Here is a 21,090-nt window from a genome sequence, read left to right as displayed (position 1 = left end):
AAGCTTGGCATGAGAAGTGTTTATATATGAAACATTTTGTTTTGCAGTATTTGCTGGCTGAGAAAACTAATCAAAAATCAAAAATCTGAAAACCAAAATAAAAACCTTTTTAAGTGTCAGTGCTCAAACCAATAGTTTTTGAAGATTCTGAATATCAGATTTTTAGATTAGGGGTATTCAATCCATATAAAACATTAATTCAAATAAAATACTAGTATTTCTCAGAAAAATATTTATTTTATAGTTCAAAGCTTTTTAACACTTAATTAATTTTAATGTTAAATTTTTTAACATTAAATTACTAAGAATAAAAGAATAAGCTTTTAATATACATTAATGCAACAAAAACCCTTTTTTAATTTACTTATTATGTATACAACATTCCTTCCATGTAAGCTTGCATGCCAGAAGAGGGCACCAGATTTCATTATAGATGGCTGTGAGCCACCATGTGATTGCTGGAAATTGAACTCAGGACCTCTGGAAGAGCAGTCATTTCTCCACACCCACAAAAACACTTTTGTAAAAACAAATGTTATCAAAAACCAAAATGTTGTTACCTTCCTTTTTCGGGTAGAAGTTCCAGGTACATCAGCATCTTTCTCTTCTTCCTTTGAGGTAATAAAACATTCAAATCATGAATCATCCTATATCTCATCATTTGGTAGTTATTCCTTTTATATCTTAGAAAATTCATAACGTATATCTTATGATACATCACTGAGTCAGTGAAATCTCTCCCCTTTAAAAATTTGTTTTCAATCTCAAGTAAATGTTAAATATGATAGCAACAGTAAACAATATAATGCTGGGCATAACCAATTTTCTAACTTTAACCTGAAAACTATTACATTACATCTTTAGTATACTATAATGTTACATACCTCAGAGTCAGACAAAACTTTCTTCTTCATTGAGTTGTAAAGTGGAATTATGTTATAACAAGTCTGATCCCTAAATAACAACAAAAAAAATGTTGATGTTGTAATTTTTAAGAATTTGTATAAAAACTAGATTTTATACAAAAACTTTAAGCCAAACAACTTTTCCATTTGTTGAATACAACTCCCCTTCCACCTGTGGGCTCCTGAAACTATATTCAGATTGTCAGGGTGGGCTGCAAGATCCTCATCTGCTAAAGCATCTCACTGGCCTCAACAACTCAGTCCTAATAACTTTTATCATCTCATATAATTCTACTGCTTCCTCCCAAAATGACTTTCCTCTGACCCAACTTTTGACTTAATCAGCATCTGCATTATTTGTGACCTTATCATTCTTCTACTATGCTCTTTATTTTCCCTTATCCTTGCTATGAATTAGATCAGTATCCTTACAGTAACTTTTAGCTATCTTATAAAACTCTATGAAAAAACAAAGTATGATTATTTTATTACCAAATACTTACTACATCATTTTCAATATATCTATCTTAAAAATGTGCTAAACAGTCAACTAAAAAGTATAATAATCAAAATTTCAAAGCCTATCTTAAAAGGTATTAGCTACAAATTTTATTTGTATCTAAAAAGGTCAATTATTTAGTTTTAGAGATATGTAATATAAATTCTTTAAATCTATATTAACCTGCACTTCATAATGGCATGACTTTTACTTTGTTGATGGTACTGGGGACTAAACTTAGGGTCTATCAAAAGCTACTATAGTGCTTAATCACTAAGCTAAATCTCCAGCCACCAAATACTAATTATTTGAATGCAATGTGTTTTCACAGACAAATCAGAATTTCTTTTGTCCTCTCCTTCATTTAAAAATGAATTGATTATATAATTCTACAGACTGTTTCAAAGAAATGTCACAGAAAAGAGTTCCCTAGAAAATGAGTACATGTTACCAACTTCACTCAAGAAAAGAGTTCCCTAGAAAATGAGTACATGTTACCAACTTCATCAAGAAAAGAGTTCCCTAGAAAATGAGTACATGTTACCAACTTCACTCAAGAAAAGAGTTCCCTAGAAAATGAGTACATGTTACCAACTTCACTCAAGAAAAGAGTTCCCTAGAAAATGAGTACATGTTACCAACTTCACTCAAGAAAAGAGTCCCCTAGAAAATGAGTACATGTTACCAACTTCATCAAGAAAAGCAAAAGCACAGTAAGTATTAAAACCCCCAAGCCACATGGAGAACAGAGAAATACCACAGGACACTGTAGAAACAGGGTCTCACGGTATAGTATCATCACAATATAACTAAATCAAATTACTTTATAATTACTCAGTAATTTTGTTATTAATCTTGTATAGGAACTACCTGTAACTCAGCAAAAAACCACCGATTTCAAAGAAAATAGATAAATCCTAAGGTTATGTTAAGAAGTTTTGCTTAAAACAGTGGTTCTCAGCCTTGCTAATGCTGTGACTCTTTAACACAGTTCCTCATGCTGTTGTGACCCCAACCACAAAATTAATTTATTGCTACTTTATAACTGTAATTTTGCTGCTGTTATGAACTGTAATGCAGATATCTAATATGTAGTATATCGGAATTAATCCCCAAAGGGGTCATGACGTACAGGTTCAGAACCACTGGTTTAAAAGTATTTTCTCTAAAATATAAAAATAAAAGCTGGATAAAATATAGTATTACCCCATTTTAAACAGAAAAACAAAATTTTCCAACAAAATATTAACATTAATATGCAACTGGAACAGTCTTTTACAACAAAATTTTATTTAAGACTTTGGCTTCAATTTCTATGGCTCAATCCATTCTAAGGACACATAACAGGTGAGTAAGGGAGGAAGTGTTTCTGCTTTAAATGGTAGTTACTACCCTTAGTAATGTACAGAATACAAAAATGTGGAAGAACTTTTTTTTCTTTTCCTTTTTTTTTTTTCTTTCTTTGGAGATGTCACCGCTTTAATCCTAACCTTTAAAAACAAAGGCAGGCAGATCTGAGTTTAAGGCTAGAAAGTGAGAGCAAGATCCAGGACAGTAAGAAAGAAGGAATAATATCTTAATGATGGCTAGGCCATTCCTAACCCTGCCTCAGCTTCCTCAATAGCTGTGATGACTTCAATACCGGAAAATCAAATTTAGTACCTTGCTGTATTGACTAATATTCTGTTAATAAAACTTGACAGAGTAAATATGTATGATGTTAAAATATAAAGTTCTCAAATAAAATGCAGGCATTCATTTAAATGTGCAATTTGGCTGAGACAAATTTCCTCAATTAGAAATGTCAGATAATAATCTCTATCACCTGTAAGATTATACATGGTTTAGAAGAAGCAATGAAAGATAAAAAATAATCCATTCATTAAATATTTACTACTATTATTAATAGCAAAAGGTTGGAGAGACAGTTCAGTAGTTAAGAGCATTTGCTGATCTTGTAGAAAACCCTGGTTTGGCTCTCAACAATCACATGGCAGCTAAAAACCATTTGTCACTCCAGTTTTAGAAGATCTGACACCTTCTTCTGGCTTCTGTAAACACTGCATGCATGTGGTACATCCACATGTATGAAGGTAAAGAAATCTATGAACACATAAGCAATATAATTAAGTTTTTATGACTAAATGTTTGGAGGTGATTTTACATTTTTCTTTCTTTTTCTGAGATAGGACCTTACTGCACAGAGCTAGCTGGCCTGGAACGGTATAAATACACTATGCTGGCCTCAAACTCACATAGGTTCACTCTTTCTGCCTCTTTGGTACTGGGATGAAAGGCATGTTTCTTATTTTAAAAACATTAACTATGCTTATATGACAATATCACCTATGTATAAGATGATTGCAGTTTACATTTTAGCACTTTATACTTTAAATTATTTCACATTTTAAAATCACATCATTAATAATTACAACTATTATACTGAAAATGTATAACTTACTTTATAAAATGCAAAAGAAGATCAGTAACAAACTTAGCAGATTTCACAATTGGGCTTCCTGGCTCATTAAACGTTCGGGTATTATGTTCTATATATCGAACTTCCCACATAAGGGATGAGACGCGCCTTAAAAAGACAAATACAGAAATCTTAATCTCGTATGTATAAATATGTACACATATTAAAATTATGACATTTGACTTTTTAGTTTCACTCTAAAACATATTGCTCACATCTTAAAAATCTATCTCTAAAATAGTATTTATAATAAGAATCAAACTCATTCATTAAGAGAGAAAAATTTATTGTATAGATAATGTCTGGAATAAGACATACCAAACTATTAACAATGTTGCTTTTTAGAAGTGGTGGCTTATACAGGAATAGTGGCAGAAGAGGAGTAAGTCTATAGATTTTAGTTTTACTCATTTCTGAAAGGTATGGTATCACTTCCTCCCCTCTTCCATACAGAAAAAAACCATCTTAATTATACTAATGGTAATTAACTAAAGATATAATCAATAGATTGCTTATAAAACATAAAAAGATGATGAGAATCTGCAAGAAATTTAACTAAGGGTTATTTCTGAACATTTGGCAAAGCTAAAAAAAATTCTGGGGCTTGGTAATTTTATTTCTGAAAGTAAAGGAAAATCTGAAGACACTTTTTGAGAATACAATGCAATTGCTTAACAGTTAATCTTACTGATTTGTGAACAGATGCAATTACAAAGAATTAAAAACATGCAATTGTAGCTATAAAAACATAGATAAGAACGTCTGTGCATTTAAAAACATAAAATAATATATTAAATTACTTGTAGACAAAACTTATAGTAGTTTAACCAAGAAATGAATAGCATCAGAAGAAAAACAAACTGTATAAAGACACAAAACAATATAAAAACCTTTAAAACAGTGTAATATCATTTGATAACATTATATTAAATAAGTATATAACTCAGCTTTTTAAATGTTTTAGGTTGGAAAACAAGTGAATTCTATTTACACATGCATAAGTTTCTTTTTATTGTAAACTGGTTATAAAGAAGCCTATTTAAGACATAACTGCATCTTGAAAATAAGTTACAATTTAGAAATCAGCATGTTTTAGCAGTGTGTCTATGAGAATATTAGCAATAGTTGGAAATGCTAACTCCTTTTGCAAGCTGTAATTCAACAACTAGTGAATCTCTCTCACATCCTCCCATGTTTTGCTTTATCCTGTAGCACTCTATATAAATTCTCCTAAGTCTTAGCAATTCCAGGTTTAGGAACACAGTTAATATTTTCCATTTGTTCTTTTGAACTTCAGCACCTGACAGTGGAAGCCTTGAAGATAGGGTGGCAAACAACATATCAAAGGGATTTGTTCATCTGTCTCTGAAGAATTACCAATAATAATACAACAGCAAGGGAATCTAATACTAATAAGAATATCTTTCAACCCAAGTTGAATTCTATTTTACTTTGTTCAATTGGTTCTCATCATCAGAAGATAACACTGCTACTGAGAAAGCCTATGTTACTCAGTAAAGAAGAAGCAGTGTTTTCAGTGCTATATCCAAGCATATAGCTTACAGCAGTAAGAGAACCAAGTCTCTTTTCTTACAGAAAAACATTAGTCTAGGGTATGAATTAAAACTTAACATAGAAAAAGAGTAAAGCACTGATCATATACAACTCATCATAAAAAGAATTTTTAATGCAATTATTCTGTACATTAAAGTGTTGGTCTATTAAGCAACAGACACTAAGAAAAGAAAAACATAAAAAATACAATTTCACTCCAAACTATAGATTTAAACATATTTCTTCTGCAAGTATTGTAGGCAGCCTTTAATCCCAGCATGTGGGAGGCAGAGGAAGGTAACTTTAAGGCCAGTAGGGTCTACATGGCAAGTTCCAGGAAATCAAACGCTACATAATGAGACTGTCTCAAGAAAACTAAAGAACTCACCAGCAACCAAATACTATTATCCTGAAGAAGCAAACTAACCATAATAGCTTAAGCAAAAACTATAAAAAATTTTGTGAATCCTTTTTAATTGTATTTTCTCAGGCATTCAAAAAGCTCAATAAACACACAAGGATTTATAGGAAATCTACTCAATATTCTAGTATATTACTAGAAGAAATGAAATCTTTGGCTTGACTTCTAAAAAGCCTATGAGAGAATTAAGTATGCATTCAAAATCCCATAAATGAGCATCAACCTTGTAGGAAAACTCTCAAGAAATGCAGAGAGTACAAGGACCTACTCAGAAGTTGATGATTTGTATTTCTTAGTTTCACTTGTTCACTATGGGATTAATTTCAATCTGTATATACACAAAACTGAGAGGGTTTTAGAGTTCTTTTGTTATCAGCAACATCAAATGGCTCTAACCTGTAAAACCTGTTTTCCAGTCTTTGTTTAATTGTACTTAGATCCGTTGGATATGCCACCACAGTGCAATACATGGGATAAGCTTGCAGATCCACAGGGGCCACAAATGCTGAAGCAATATCTAAAATAAATAAGGTTATAAATCTATTTTTTGCATTTTAAAATTCACCGATACATTAGGATGAAGAAAAATAGATAAATACGTCAACTTATCAGCACAAAGATCACTTTTAAAAAAACTACTTTAAATCTAAAATATTGATGGTATTTAAAGATGACTTTTATAAGAATTCCATTTTATTACTTTGGGGCTGTATACAGCTCCGTGGTCCAGCATTCGCCTACTATGTGCAAGGCCCTCAGACGGATCCTCAGCAACATAGGGAGAGGAAAAAATACAAAAACAAAATTTCTAGATTTGGATATATAACAACATGTCCAAAGTCTTCAGTTCTTACTTTTAATTTCTCCCTATGTCCTTTGAAGTTGATTCTGAACTTCTAGTATAGGTTGTTAAAATTACAACGATCTCCTTCAAAGCCCAGAATTCAAAAGCATGTTTTATGTCACTGTTTACTTTCATTTTCACAAACAAGGAAAATCAGTCCACATTCCATGTTTTGTCCCTTTGCAAAGACTTGTCAAGCCAGGAGAAAATGAGCATTCCTAACCAAATAACTAAACTCAACTTTTGATTACATTCCTTCTCCAGTTCATATCGTGTCAGCTGAGTGTATAAAGGCTTTATGAACTGGTTTGTGGAAGACCTGTGGCATTTATGGCAGACTCATGAAATTTAGTCACAAGCAATTCATGTATCTTGGATCTACTACACTGACGCACTGTTATTATTTACCTAAGGTCATCAACTGATTTATTCCTCCAACAATTCTTTCACATTCTTCATCCCTGGGATTGGCTCCCCATTCTCCGTCAAGAGGCTTATAGATTAGTGACCTACATTCAACATCAGTTAAAGGAACACTGGTACCCAATTCTTCTGGAAATACAGCTGAAATGCAGATAGAAAAGCATGTCAATGAACATCTTTAGTATGTATTGGTGAGTTTTCCTTTAGAAATAATTGATGTCATAAAAAAAACACTATTTTTATAATGGAAGAATTTTTAAATGCAAATGTATTCTTAAAAAAAAAAGATGCCACATTTAAAACTAAATGACTTCACCCAAGTGCTGAGATGAACCTAGCACACAGGATACACCATAAAAGACCTGATTAGCAGCACCCCTATACAGCACAAAGCAGTTTGGAGAGAAAAAATTACGCCCATATTCCCAAATATTGTTTATACATGTTCTTTTATATTTAAAGGGGGATACGATATAAATATGAATAATTTGCATTGTTATGTATCTTGGTTTATTGACACAAATTTAAGGTCAATCTTGCTATATGTATATACATTTCAGCTCTTGATTAAAGTATTGTGATTGTGTAGTTCATTTAAAAATGTAATGTATAATTAATATAGGTTAATAGATAATCATCTATAATAGTAAAGTTTGTAGTCACGTTAATTAGATTTTCTAGATGTGCATAAATATATTTCAGATGGAGAGACATTCTTCATATCTTTCAAAGACTACAGAATACAGCATTTAAAATGTTCTAATAACTTAGGACTTTTCATGACAATGAGACACGTCTGCTCCTAGCAGCACCAAGCTACTTCTTGAGGAAGATGGGCATTGAAGAGGCTCCTTATGAAGTTTGTTAGCCATTTGGGCAAGAAACTGCTCTTGCCTGAACTGTTGCATAAACTGGACAAGAAGAATGCTAAACTTGCCAAAAGGTGAGATGGATCTTTCAGGATTCCTGATTCATAAAAGAGTCTGCAAGACATTCTGCAGGATACAGAAGAAAGTGACTGAACTGTCTTTAAAATTTCCAGCTTAATGGAAAAGTCTGATGGATACTATGGGCCTGTAGGCTGAAGATGGATGCCTCAGTGGTACAGAAGAACTTTGGGTGACTGTACAGGCAGAGAGATGTCTCTGTCAATTCTAGAGTTTTAGAAGTTGCTTACAATGAACTTCCTGCTTACTTAGGTAATATTATGCCCTTCTGGAGTCTTTCATGGAGTTGAAGGATAGTTATTATTATAGTTTTCCTCAGTTATGATAAAAGATAAAATAGATATAAATATTTTAACTGTAGTTTTTGCTTGATACCTGTTTTGTTATATGTAATTTTACTATGTTAAAGTTAAAGCCTTCCTTTTTGTTTAAAAGAAAAAGAGAAATGGTATAGAAGGTTCTTTCTGCTCATGTGTTGGTTTGATTGATTAATGAATAAAGAAACTACTTTGGGCCTGATAGGGCAGAACTTAGGTATGCAGAGAAGACAGAACTGAATGCTGGGAGGAAGAAAGCAGAGTCAGAGAGAAGCCATGGATGCTCTGCCTGAGATGGAAGCCAGTTAGAATCTTGATTAAGCCACTGCCATGTGGCAATACACAGAATAATGGAGATGGGTCAAACTAATATGTAAGAGTTAGCCAAGAAGAAGTTAGAGCTAATGGCCAACCAGTGTTTTAATTAATACAGTTTCTGTGTGGTTATTATAGGTGTAAGCTAGCCAGGAGGCTGGGACAAACAAGCAGGCCCTCCTCTTACAATATTCATTGCTGAACCCTATCTAATTTTACAGCTAATAACAGGCTTATAATGAATACTTATGTGGAATATTATATATCTGTTAGTCACAATAACCTTAAACGGTATCAAGTTTGTTTTCTGAGTAAAGTTCTTACTATGCAGCCCTCACTAGGCCTCAATACATGGATGGGGTGATCCTCCTGCCTTTGCCTCTTGAATGTAGGGATTCACCTCCAACAAAAACAAACAAAAAAACCCTCTAGGGCTGAAGAGATGGCTCAGAGGGCACAGGTGCCTTCTATGAAATTTGACAGTCTAAGTACAATCCTTGGCACCAAAGGCAGGAGAGAACCAAATTCTACAAGTTATTCCCTGATTCTAATTCCACAAGGTATAAGCAACAGACCTAACATACACCTACCATTGTTAGGTATTAGTTCCATATCCCAAGGACTCATCTTTTCTGTATCTCCATTGTCCCAGCTTTAAGAAAGCAAAATTATTCCATTAAAAAGTCTAGAAATTAAAATCACATTAAACAAATAATTTCAGTATTAAAAGAGGTATTTTCACTCCTTTACTGATAGATAAGAAAAATACCAAAACCTAGTCTGATTGAAAATACAACCAATATTTTCTTACCAAACATTGTAACACTGAAACAAACTATCAGGGTACTCGGGTTGAAGAGGCTCTTGGCTTTCAATTGTTCCAAACCACCAGGCATCATCTATGACTGATCTGAAGCGGTCACCTGAAAAAAAAGAAAAAAAGGCCTATATGTCTTAATCACATTGGCATGTACTGCTGGCTTTGGTTAAATACCTTTTCCTAAAGTATAAATCTCTAAGGTTCTTAAACTGGATGATTTCACAAGACAGAAGATCTATATATTCCAATAATAAGCCAAGAATATAAGCACACATAGCAAAAATGTGATTAACACCATTTCTTAGGTATCAGTAGTAATGAAGCTTTTCATCTAATCATTTTTTTTTTTGCGAACGCAGCATTAAAAAGTAACCATTAGAACTATGTTTCATATTTATACTTGGATTACTTCTGGTTAAAAATATTTACAGTTTATTTTTAATTTTTTTAAGTATTATTTTCCCCCAAATAACCAAGACTTTAGATTAAAGCAAAACCATAACAAACTCAGCGCTCCCTCCATCTCTATCATACTTACACTGCACCACACACTCACTCTCCCTTACTTTTCTAAAGGAAACAACAGAAAGAAACAAAAGTGAAAACTGTCCGTTCTTGTAGGAAAAGAAAGCATGCCTTTTGTCTAGTTCCTTATGCAACTGCTATGGTTATAATACTAAAATTGCTTGTAATAAAAACTTTAATACAAGGAAGGGTCACTGTTCTTAATGTCAATCCTTTCAGCTTCTTGTTGTCATATGAAAACTACAAGGCACTCTTTCTTTTGTGTAGTGTTTTTTTCTTTGGTGGTCGTCATAGTATGGAGTTTTTTCCTTTTAGCATAGGCAAAAGCCTAAAAGGATTCAAATAAAAAATTCATATAACTGAACATATTAATTGGTTTTTAACTGCTTTCATATACTCAATAGTAAGTGTATTATCTATGTTAAAACAGTTTTAAGTGTCTCCCACTACAGTGCTTTTTCATTTTTAATACACAATTAGAAATAATGAATTAAGTTGCAACTAATTGGTCAGTTACTATTTTCAAGGAAGGTGTTTGCTCATGTTTTACAAAAAAAATTGAGTTAAAGATTTGTGTAAACATACATAAAATAGTTAAAATCAGAAAAACAACGTAAAGGATCTTTTAAACTAGAATTCTTTATGAATTACGATGAAAATATTTACAACTTATTATAATCTATTAAATTTTGACTTGGAGAGTTAGATCCAAATTTAGATTCAAGCATGATGCACTAAGTCTATCACTGTTCCTCAAATATGTATTAGGGATAGTGAACTTAAAGAGAAGTTATTTAAAAAAAATTAGGACTAAGATCATTATTTAAATCTATGAAAACATACAAAAATATGAACTCAATAGACCAATGTCTTAGAACTCTATCCCAAGACTGACAAGCTTTGCTACATGAAGAATCAGATACTGTGTGTGAATCTAACCACAACAGGACTGCTGGGTTAACAATAAGCACCAGTCAAAGTCAACCATGAAATATCCTTGTTGATCTTTTGATCTTAAGTGGCAGAAGATACTTGTCATGTTAAAAGTAAAAAACCACTGAGTACTGACTAAGGAAAACATAATAATCTATGAATTAAAAATATTAAAAGATCTAAATAAAATGCTCTGATGTTTCTCTATTCATTAGAAATATCTTATTTACACTACCAGCTTATGACACAATATTATTTTATTTCAATACAACTGTATATAAAAGAAATGTGGGCTGCATTGATCCTAGAATAGTTTTATCTTTGACCATAATTACTGTTTGCAATTATTCAAATAAGATTACAATACTTCTTCCAATTCCTTTATTTTCCTCAAATAACTTTAACTGCTTCAATGTTCTCACTGTTTTCAACTTTTCTATGTTTCTTTATATATTTAAAGTATCTTTCTATAACACAAGTTGTACAAAGCACTTTTCAATATAGTTTCCTACAACTTTTTTTTTTTTTTTTGATAATGTGACTTCAACTCTTTTCTGAAGATTTCCTTCTTGGTGATAATGTCCTTCAGGGTTTCTACTTCCTATAGACTGCTTTACATTTTACCTGTGCTAGACTTTGGTTTTTTTTAAGAGGTCGTCACAGTTTTCTTCTGATTTACTTCTTTCCCCTCTTTCAGGGTTTTACTCTTGCAGTTAAGCAAACAAAATCTCACTTTCACTATGGGAATGTAATACATATGTGTTATTACAATTTGTTTTTTTTTTCATGTTCCTGTTTGCTTCCTTAGCCCAGTTATAAATAAACTTTAGCAGATCAATCATGGAAAACAACATGCCAATGTCTTCCAAAAGTACCTGAAAAAAATAGATTGATACACCAACTAATGCAATTTGTTAAGCGATGCCATGTATGCATCTGCTAAAATATCCTCTAAAAGATGAAATAGTGGACTTGTTTGAAACTAAGAACTAGTCAAGGAATAACATTCCCATACGTATGATTTAAAATAGCTTATAAGGCTCACAATCTATGATGTTACAATTTCAAACAGCTATGAATAATCAAATGAGTTTAATGTTTGTCCAAGCTCAAAAATTTTAACTCATGATAGTATATCATCTTTTTCCTCATTTTTACTATTAATATGATTGGATAAATATTTAAGTCAATATATAAAACAACTTAAAAGAATTCTAAAGTAATTTTGTAACAGTTAACCAAAAGGAATGGAAAATGTTTCATTTTCAAATTTAAACATCAACAAAAGCATTTCATTCTCACAACTTAAAAATGGTACTTTACTATTTTGACATTAAACTTATAAAAAAGGCTCTGATTTTGAAAAGTAGTAAATTATTTATAAAGGAAAGGAGAGGATATGCAGAACACCTGTGGCTTCTAAATCAATTACCCACCTATATTCCACCGCCTATATTTTGCGTCATCAAATTGTTGTCTCAAGACTAGGAAATCTATAACGTCAGGCATATCATGGTATCTATTACAAATAGAAACAGACTGATTAGGTCACACACCTAAAAATATCTAAGGTATGTTCAAATTTATTTCAATCTTGAAAAATATTCCAATACTACCAAAGCACTGCCTTGGTATCAGTCCTTACTTCATGGTGAAAGATCCACCGGTCAGTTTACCAGTATCAGGATCTAGAAAAGCAAGTTTAAGGCAGCAAAGGGTAGGCAATCCCACTTCATACTTTATACCAACGATCTTCATCAGTTCTTGTTCCTACAATACAGAAAACAAGAATTATCTCTGTAGAATAAAGTGTGTACTTGTGTAGGCAAGAGGTGGATGCCTGTTTTTGGTTTTTTTTTTTAACCACTATCTGTCTTTATTAACTGAGACAGGAGTGTCTCTTTGATTCTGTAACTTGCCAGGCTGGCTACAGTCTGACCAGCTTGCCCGAATCCCTGTCTGTGCCTCCCAAGTGCTGAACTAAAAGGACTGGAAGGGCACAAATGACAGGCACCACCCAGCTACATTTCAGGGTGCCAAGGATCTGCTCTGGGCCTCCCACATTCATGTAAGCACAATTTCCACTACACTGTTTCTCCAGCACCATACAGTTTCTTACAGTCAAAAACAGTAAACCAGACAACTTCCTTCATAATTCAAAAAGCATCTTTTGCATTAAGAAATATACCAATATCATACCCTTAGTTCCATTTTATGCCATGGTTGTTTTTTAGGATTGATACTATAAATTTTATTTTTCCGGGCCATTTCAATATATGCTTCATGTCCTTGTCGGAAATAATAAACCTAAAATAAATAAATAAATAAAAATAAAAAATAAAGGTGTAAGACAACACTAACATTGAAGAGAAAAATCTAATTTAGACATTACATACAAATTCTAATACTGAATTTTTAAACGTTAGTCCTCAAGCTGTATAAAGACACTTAATCAAAACTGAAGCACTATAATTACCAACTCCTTTGAGTATATACCCAGAAAAAAAAAGATGTGCAGCTCTTTTATTACTTTATTGTTTTATTTTTGGAATCAAAATAAGTTAATCCATGTAGTATAAGAAAGTTATTTATGACCAGGGGTTTTAAGCTATGGTCACATTCTTTTGTTTCTACTTTTATATCACGTGTTTGTACATATGTAGAAAACTTTGAAACCAAACAATTTGTATTCTCATATATATGTGAGTGAAAATAGATTTTAATATTTATATATTTAAAATAGTTAATGTATATGTAAATACATTTGTCTAGTTTGATCCTTAATGTGTACGATGTATGTGTGTCTCTATTTCAAGATGAAACTTAAGTGACTCCTAGCAGTTGTCCTGCAGAACAGGTATTTCAACAGTCTGCCACTACATAATTTTCTCATTTTTACAAAAAAAAAAAAAAAAACAAAACACTTGCTTAAACTTTTATGTTTTAGTATTTGTAAGTTTTGGCTGTATGTATGTGTACCTTCTGCATGCCTACCAGTGCCTGCAGAGGTCAGAAAAGGGCATCAGATTTTCTGGGACTAGTGGAATAGAAAGTTTTGAGCTGCTATGTGGGTGCTGGGAATTGAAGCTGGGTTCTCTGCAAGAGCAACAAGCGTTTTTATTTGCTAAGCCAACTCATCAAGCCAGAAAAGTTTATTTAAAATCAATAATATTTTATATAGCAATTATCCTACATAATTTCATCCTATTTTTCACTGTTCCTGCTGCTTGGAATTCATTGGAGGTTAAGTAGTGTTAAGACGCTGATTTCACAATTCAGATGAGGGTGATGAAGGTTCAAGCACTAACAACTGAAAAGATGATCTGAATAGAAAACAAACAGTGTGACCATCCTAAAATTGTGGCCATGTCATTTTAAGGCTACATGATTTGTTAGTGATTATCACTGCTACACTATGGGCCTAAATCCTCACAGTTTCAAACCAGACCAATGACTCACTGCAATGAACATTTGCAAGTAAACCTGCATAGACAAACGTGTGTTATACTGTAATACACCACAGCTTACAAAACACAAGCAAGTCTGCCCATATAACCTTACAAAGATTCTCCACACTGCATTCAAGGAAAATCTCAACTCTTTAGAGTGTACTCTCTATCATTTTCTTTTGGGCAAACACCTGATCACTTGCCACACACTCTTTGGACTTACTGAACTCTGTAGCTCCTAAGTCATCTCCAAATTTTTCTTCTCATCACCTCCACTCCCACTTTACTCGCTAACTCCTGCTGTTTGAGATGTCTCAAGGCACTAGAAAAATACCTCATGTTCCTGTTACCTCTGTGAGAAGACAATGAGCCACATGGAAGCTGCCAAAGGTACATCCCAACTGTCTCTGAGACTCATGGAGGGTGGGGATGGCCATTTATTTTCATTCAAAAATTGTTAGTTCCTACTTTATAAAAATATTAATTACTGTGCTTTAAAAAAATGAAGCCTCTATTTTAAGTATTATTACAATTACTCTGTTGGATACTAGATATCATCTCTTCAATCTGTATATAAAATAAGGAGATACTATTCTGAGAAATTCTGATACAGTCTTAATCTCAAATTCTTAACTACAGTTTAAAGGGGTTTCTTAAATTAAGATTATAGACCTTAAGGAAAGATAACTTATCAATATGAGTGAATGAAATTTTTGATATAAAATTGAATGAAAACAAAGTACTAAATCTTTTCCATACATTTAATTCTAAATTAAGAAAAATAAATGCATTTTCACTTAAGAATATAGATGGAGGAAACCTCAAAAGGCCCTACCTATCGATGAAGAGCTACAGACAATTAATGGCTGCTTGAAGAGGGAGAATCGGTTTCCTACAGGGGCAAGTCCCTTGGAAGTAGTAAGTCCTAAACAAATGCACATATTTAACACTAAATGGACCCAGCTGACCACATTTACATATAAGGAGTGTGTGTGTGTTTGTGTGTATACATACACGCAAAAATAAAAAGGCCATGAATTTGAAAGGGTAAGACACAGGAGCTGGGAGAGGAACAGAAATGATATAAATATAGTACTCATATAAACATCTCAGAAAAACATTAAAAAAAAAACTTGTAATAGTAGTAATAAACCTTCAAACAAAAGAAGAAATAATAATCAAATCCCTTTATCAAAATATGTCAGTTTTAAACATGGCAGCAAAGTTTCTGTTCTTTCATAATATTTAAATTATCATGTATTTATACGAGTCCTGATGAATACTACTGCTACATCTTTGGTTGTATTTTTCCAATACTGGAATGAGATGCTTTTTTTAGGAACCTACTGCAATCTTCTGGAAGTATGATTCAAAATTAAAAAAGATACTGAAGTTACTATGTAAAAAAACTTAAATAATTTTTAAAATTAAAGTTTAGTGGTACCTCATCACCCATTTGTGGCACAAATGGACATCTTCGAGGAAGTGTATCTGTAATCCATGTCGAAGGCAACCATTCTTCTAATGTAAGACCATTTTCAGTTAGTTCTCCTACAGCTAATCTCTGAGAAAAGTATGGAACAGCATTAGTAATATCTTAAAATACAAGGAAATGACCTCTGTACAAAGATTTTAGTCTCGAGCATTAAAGCCTTATTCTAGAAAAGCAGCAGACCTGGCAATGGTTATTTAACTTCTCCATATCACTGATGGAGCGCTGGAGAAAAAGCAAAAGGCACAACCTTCACAAAACTCTCTAAAAGCATCCTTATAGGTAACAAACTATAAACTCTTGAGGTTTCTTCCTCTTTCAAATAGGTTATCTTATAAACATTACATTCAGCAAATTAAAATATGTTCAACAGTCTGAAAAACTCAGCTTTAGTGTGAGAGTAGTAACAGAGTCAGATTAAGCAGTGTGAAGGATTCTGAAGGCTAGTAGTTGCTTTTATGACAGCTAATATTACTTCCATGAATTGGACATTACACTACTAAAAACAACCTAAGAATAGTCTCCTTAATATTCATTCATCCACTCGCATTTATTCCCTCTTACTTTGTCTTTGTCACTCACTCTTTAGACATGTAACCGAGACTGGCTTCAAACCTGTTATGTTAGTAGAGTCTGATCTTGAATTCTTAATTTTCCTTCCTTCCACTTCCTCCCTGCTGGGATACAGATGCACCCCCCACAGAAAAGTCTTCTCCCTTACTGAAAGTAGCCATTTTGTTCTTTTACTCACTTATGCTCTTCCCAACACATACACACCTTTTCTGAAATGAGTACTGTCAAACCAGGTCTTTTACTTTTTAACTCCCATGGAATAAACAAAAACAGCAAAACAACCCTATGCCCCTGAGTAAAAGTTTAATTTTATTGGTCACCAACAAATGATCTAATGACAATAGACTTTATAGTATTATATTACATGGATGAGAAATGGACAGAAAAAAAAACCCACTGAAACCTAATATCTTTAAGTAGAGAAACTTTATGCGTTCTATACTTTATTTTGTTGTGGTTTGTTTTTAACTGAATTAATTATGAACTAATATAAAATTAAGCTGTGTTCTACACCTACAGCTAAACCACCCTGAATGTGCTCGTTATCATACAAAAGAAGCAATACCAGGACAGCAAAGAACATCACTTGTAGGAGGCACTCCTAGAATTACTTCACAATGTACATTTTCCTCTTATTCCTATTGACCGTATATGGCATTTTCAGTTTAATGCCTCAGGATTGCTCTCACATAGTGAACATGATGAAAAAGCAAAAGCCTTTGATAATTCCTCTGTGGGAGAGATGGCTTCACTGCAAATTGTAGGCACAAAAACTATTAAGAGCTGACCTATTTTAAAAAGATGACTGAATAAGGAGAAAAGGCAAATGAGCTATGGTCAAAAAGTATAATCTACTGAGTATTTTATTAATCAAGTTTTACCGAAACATAGCCACACATATTTGTTTTGCATATCATATATGGCTATATTCAGTCTATAATGGGAGAATAGCTAGCCCCTTCTTTTAGGAAACATGACTACTTGATAGCATTGAAAGGTGCTATGCAAAGCAGTTAAAGCACAGAAGCAACCACTAGTTCTACTCAACTCTGAATTTTTTCTATTATTTGTTAATAAACCTCAGAAATGTTTATGTTGGATGTTTCACATTTATGCTTTATTACCCCAGAAGAAAACATTAGACATAAAAAATTTAAATCAACCTTTTGTTTCCTTTCTTTGGGCTTTTTTTTCTTTGGTGATGTTGGTCCATCTTTTTCTTCATTTGCTTTTTTTCTTTCCTTTTTAATATGCTTTTGTTTCTGATTTTCAGATTCTTCTTCTTCATCTGAACTACTTTCTGCTTTCTTGGTTTTATGCTTAGGAACTTTCTTTGGTGGCTGCAAATTAATTCCAGCATCTGCTGTCCAATCAGAATAATCACTGGAGTAGTCACTAGAAGGAAAGGAGATACTTTTAAATCACACAGGGTATAGTTTGAAGACCATTTTCTAAAGGAAAAAAATATGAAAAGATAAAAAAGCATAAATGAACTAAAAGTTATTTCATTTTGATCAACTCCCCATTACCTTCATTATCCAAAACCAAATCTTATAACTTTCGTGGAAAAATAAATTTAAAACCTTTTATAATTTTAAGAAGCATACTGCTGTGCATATATATATATATATATATATATATATATATATATACACATACATGAGTGTGTGTGTATGGTATACAAAAAATATGGAATGGAGTATCATCTTTTTCAGTTCAAATAGAAGTAGAACAGGCTCTGGAAAACCAGCATGAACATACCATAGTAGGCAAACACAGAGATTTCTTTTATGAGGGGATCTTGGAATTCCTTTCAGAAAGGTCTTTGAAGTGCTTTGGGATTGAAGCCTTGTAAACACTCTACCACTGAACTAACTACTATGATTTCTTTTTTACTTTTAAGATGGGGTGCCTCAATATGTCTGGCTGTCTTCTAACTCATATGATGGAGGAAGGTCATTGGTTAATTAATAAAGAAACTGCTTGGCCCTCATAGGTTAGAACATAGGTGGGTGGAGTAAACAGAACAGAATGCTGGGAGGAAGAGGCGGTGAGGTAAGACACCTTAGACAGATGCCATGCCGCTGTTCCTCTCCAGGGCAGACGTGATGAAGCTCCGACCCAGGATGGACGCAGGCTAAAATCTTCCCGGTAAGCGCACCCTGGGGTGCTACACACATTAATAGAAATGGGTCAAGCAGTGTTTATATGAATACAGTTTGTGTGTTGTTATTTCAAGTAACGCAGCCCACAGTTCCTGCAACACTCATAGAAACCTACCAGCCTCTGCCTCCAGAGTACTGGACTTAATTAAAGGCATGCCTGGCTTAAGGACGAAGTTCAAATTCTTATACTAGGCAGAGACGGAACTGGTACCTAAAAGTATGTCTACACAATAGGAAAGCTAAATGCATAAACATTACTAAGCATGTAAAACAAAGTTAATTTCAAGGTAGTAGTATGGCTTGGTAATAAAATGTATTTTTTCTCCAACTCTAAGAGTACAGTAATATATGTAGTGAATACTATTTTATCTACTCCCAATATGGAGAAGCATATAGGATGAACTCTTACATGACACCGCCAATCATACTTGCCATTACCTTTATAGACATACTAGTCCTGAGATGACACCTTACACATACCTAGCTATATTATCTTCTGTTTAATTTTAATACACTATAATATTTCCTTAATTTGAATAGGTTTATAATCATAAATGTCATAAAGAGATATGAGTTAGATTATGCCAATATATATAATCAAATTACATTAAACCACTAGCTTCATGTGATGTATGATCTCAAAGCTCCAATATTAACCAGTAATCTAACAGCAGATGTTAGACTGTAGCTTTACTCCATCAAGGCATTTTCCCTGGTTTAAATCCTCTTTTCATTTACCCAACTCTTTATTAAGAGCAATTATTCCAGATGAAAAGCAAAGAAATAAAAAGTACTTTCTATTACGATTTGACTTTTTAAAAGATTTTGTTTTTGGGTTTTTCTGGTACCTCCCTAATTACTTCTGGCTGGCCTGGACTTCACTTAGTATGCCATGTGCCACCATGCATGACCTTTAAAATGAATTTTAAAGAATCTAAACAATACTTTTTAACACTCTCTTCTAGTATGGGTTTTCTTCAACTTATGAGCATCAGCTGCTGGTCATTGGAATATTCAGTTCTTCATAGAAGATCTGATGCCAACACAAATATGAGCCTCATAAGCCATGTTTTTCATAACGAAGATCCTCAACTGCTAACACCACCAGTGCTCCTTCAGTGTAAGAATTATTAAATTCTAGTTAAAAATATATTATTTCTAGTGCTGAACCAAAAGAATGCAAACTTGTTTTCCCTGCACTTCTTCAAAAACAGAAAACTAATTAAGAATCACCACTAAAGGACAGGAAAGCCTTTGATCCTAGAACTTATTAGAATCTTGTAGAAATCTTAGAGCCTCCACTTAATGTTTCCTTTGGAAGTCTATTTTAGGAACTGCTAAAGCAGGAAAAAAATATAATGAACAACTAATAATTTCCTCCCCCAAGGGTATATTATCATAGACTATTAAAAACTTATAATGCAGCTAAAGCTATTAGGCCTCTAAAAATGTGAAATTCCACCATAAGTAGTTGAAGGATAACTTGCTTGCATGATCAAAATAGGACAGCAGTACAAAAATATAGCTTCTTTTCAGTGCTGTAGAAAAAAATAGTAATGTCCCATAAATACATCCATATAAGAGCTAAGTCAATAGGAGGCCATCTTTACTTTTATAATCTGATGTTTACTCCTCAAAATCAGTAGTGAAGCTAATTTAAAACTTTGGATGATAAATAATTCATTCAGAAATACAATAAAAAGTAGGCAGATGACTTAAAAATACTTTACAAATCTACTTGCAAGTTTTCTATAAAGACAACCTAAAGTAAAAGAATACCTAAAATAAAAGACCCTTCCAAATAACTTTGTATCCAAGATTTGGATGGGCAGAAGTAGAGCAGTTGGAAAAGTAAAACTCCCCTCACTTATACCTGGAACTGCCATCACTGTGCCATGCTCTCTCCTCTTCTTCAGATGTCCCACCACTGACAGCAACCACTTCACCTTCCTGAAAGAGGGAGCACAGACTTCCTAAGATAATGCCCAAGAGCAAAAGGATATCTGAAACCTGACTTGGTAAATAGAAAAACACAACTTTTGTACTTTTATTCAAAAAAAGTTTAAACAAATGTTCATAAGAGTATTAATAGCAGATTCAGAACACCTCTCAGATAATTGCCAGATTTCATTTTTAATTTATTTTTCAGAACTGAGAATTGAATACAGGGTTTGGACATAGCAGGTCAGGTCTTTAGCTGCATCTATATGTAGCCTTGTAATTCTCTTTCATGTTTCCCAAGTGCTAGAATTATAGGTTTATACCACAACAATAGGCTTCATTTAAAAAATACTAAAAACAAATTTATTAAAATGACTGACATCAAACCCCATAGTTAACAACTGAAACTTATTTATACTTCTTAAACCTTTTAAAAGCTGTTTTACCAGTTTAGAATCTTAAAATTAGTTAATTTATATTTTACTTCT

The 21,090-nt window shown here is 32.9% G+C and overlaps 1 protein-coding gene across 4 annotated transcripts in view; it reads right to left on the bottom strand.

The window, feature by feature from the left end:
• Positions 1-21,090, bottom strand: part of LOC121465938 (pleckstrin homology domain interacting protein) — a 120,096-nt gene that overhangs the window by 15,941 nt on the left and 83,065 nt on the right. For all 4 annotated transcript variants that reach the window (XM_041679361.1, XM_041679362.1, XM_041679363.1 and 1 more), the window contains exons 22-34: positions 20,535-20,611; positions 17,660-17,891; positions 15,876-15,995; positions 13,182-13,289; positions 12,628-12,752; positions 12,419-12,501; positions 9,516-9,627; positions 9,295-9,356; positions 7,111-7,266; positions 6,255-6,375; positions 3,866-3,991; positions 885-954; positions 561-611 (exon numbers count right to left, since the gene is read on the bottom strand). In XM_041679361.1, coding sequence (XP_041535295.1) covers positions 561-611; positions 885-954; positions 3,866-3,991; positions 6,255-6,375; positions 7,111-7,266; positions 9,295-9,356; positions 9,516-9,627; positions 12,419-12,501; positions 12,628-12,752; positions 13,182-13,289; positions 15,876-15,995; positions 17,660-17,891; positions 20,535-20,611 — 1,443 coding nt within the window. The remainder of the gene's footprint in view (positions 1-560; positions 612-884; positions 955-3,865; positions 3,992-6,254; positions 6,376-7,110; positions 7,267-9,294; positions 9,357-9,515; positions 9,628-12,418; positions 12,502-12,627; positions 12,753-13,181; positions 13,290-15,875; positions 15,996-17,659; positions 17,892-20,534; positions 20,612-21,090) is intronic.

This window comes from Microtus oregoni, unplaced genomic scaffold, assembly GCF_018167655.1.
Source record: "Microtus oregoni isolate MIOR12 unplaced genomic scaffold, Mior012 000032F_ref0000030, whole genome shotgun sequence".
NCBI lineage: Eukaryota > Metazoa > Chordata > Mammalia > Rodentia > Cricetidae > Microtus > Microtus oregoni.
Note: the sequence above shows the minus strand (reverse complement) of the source record. Positions and strands in the feature narration are given on the sequence as shown.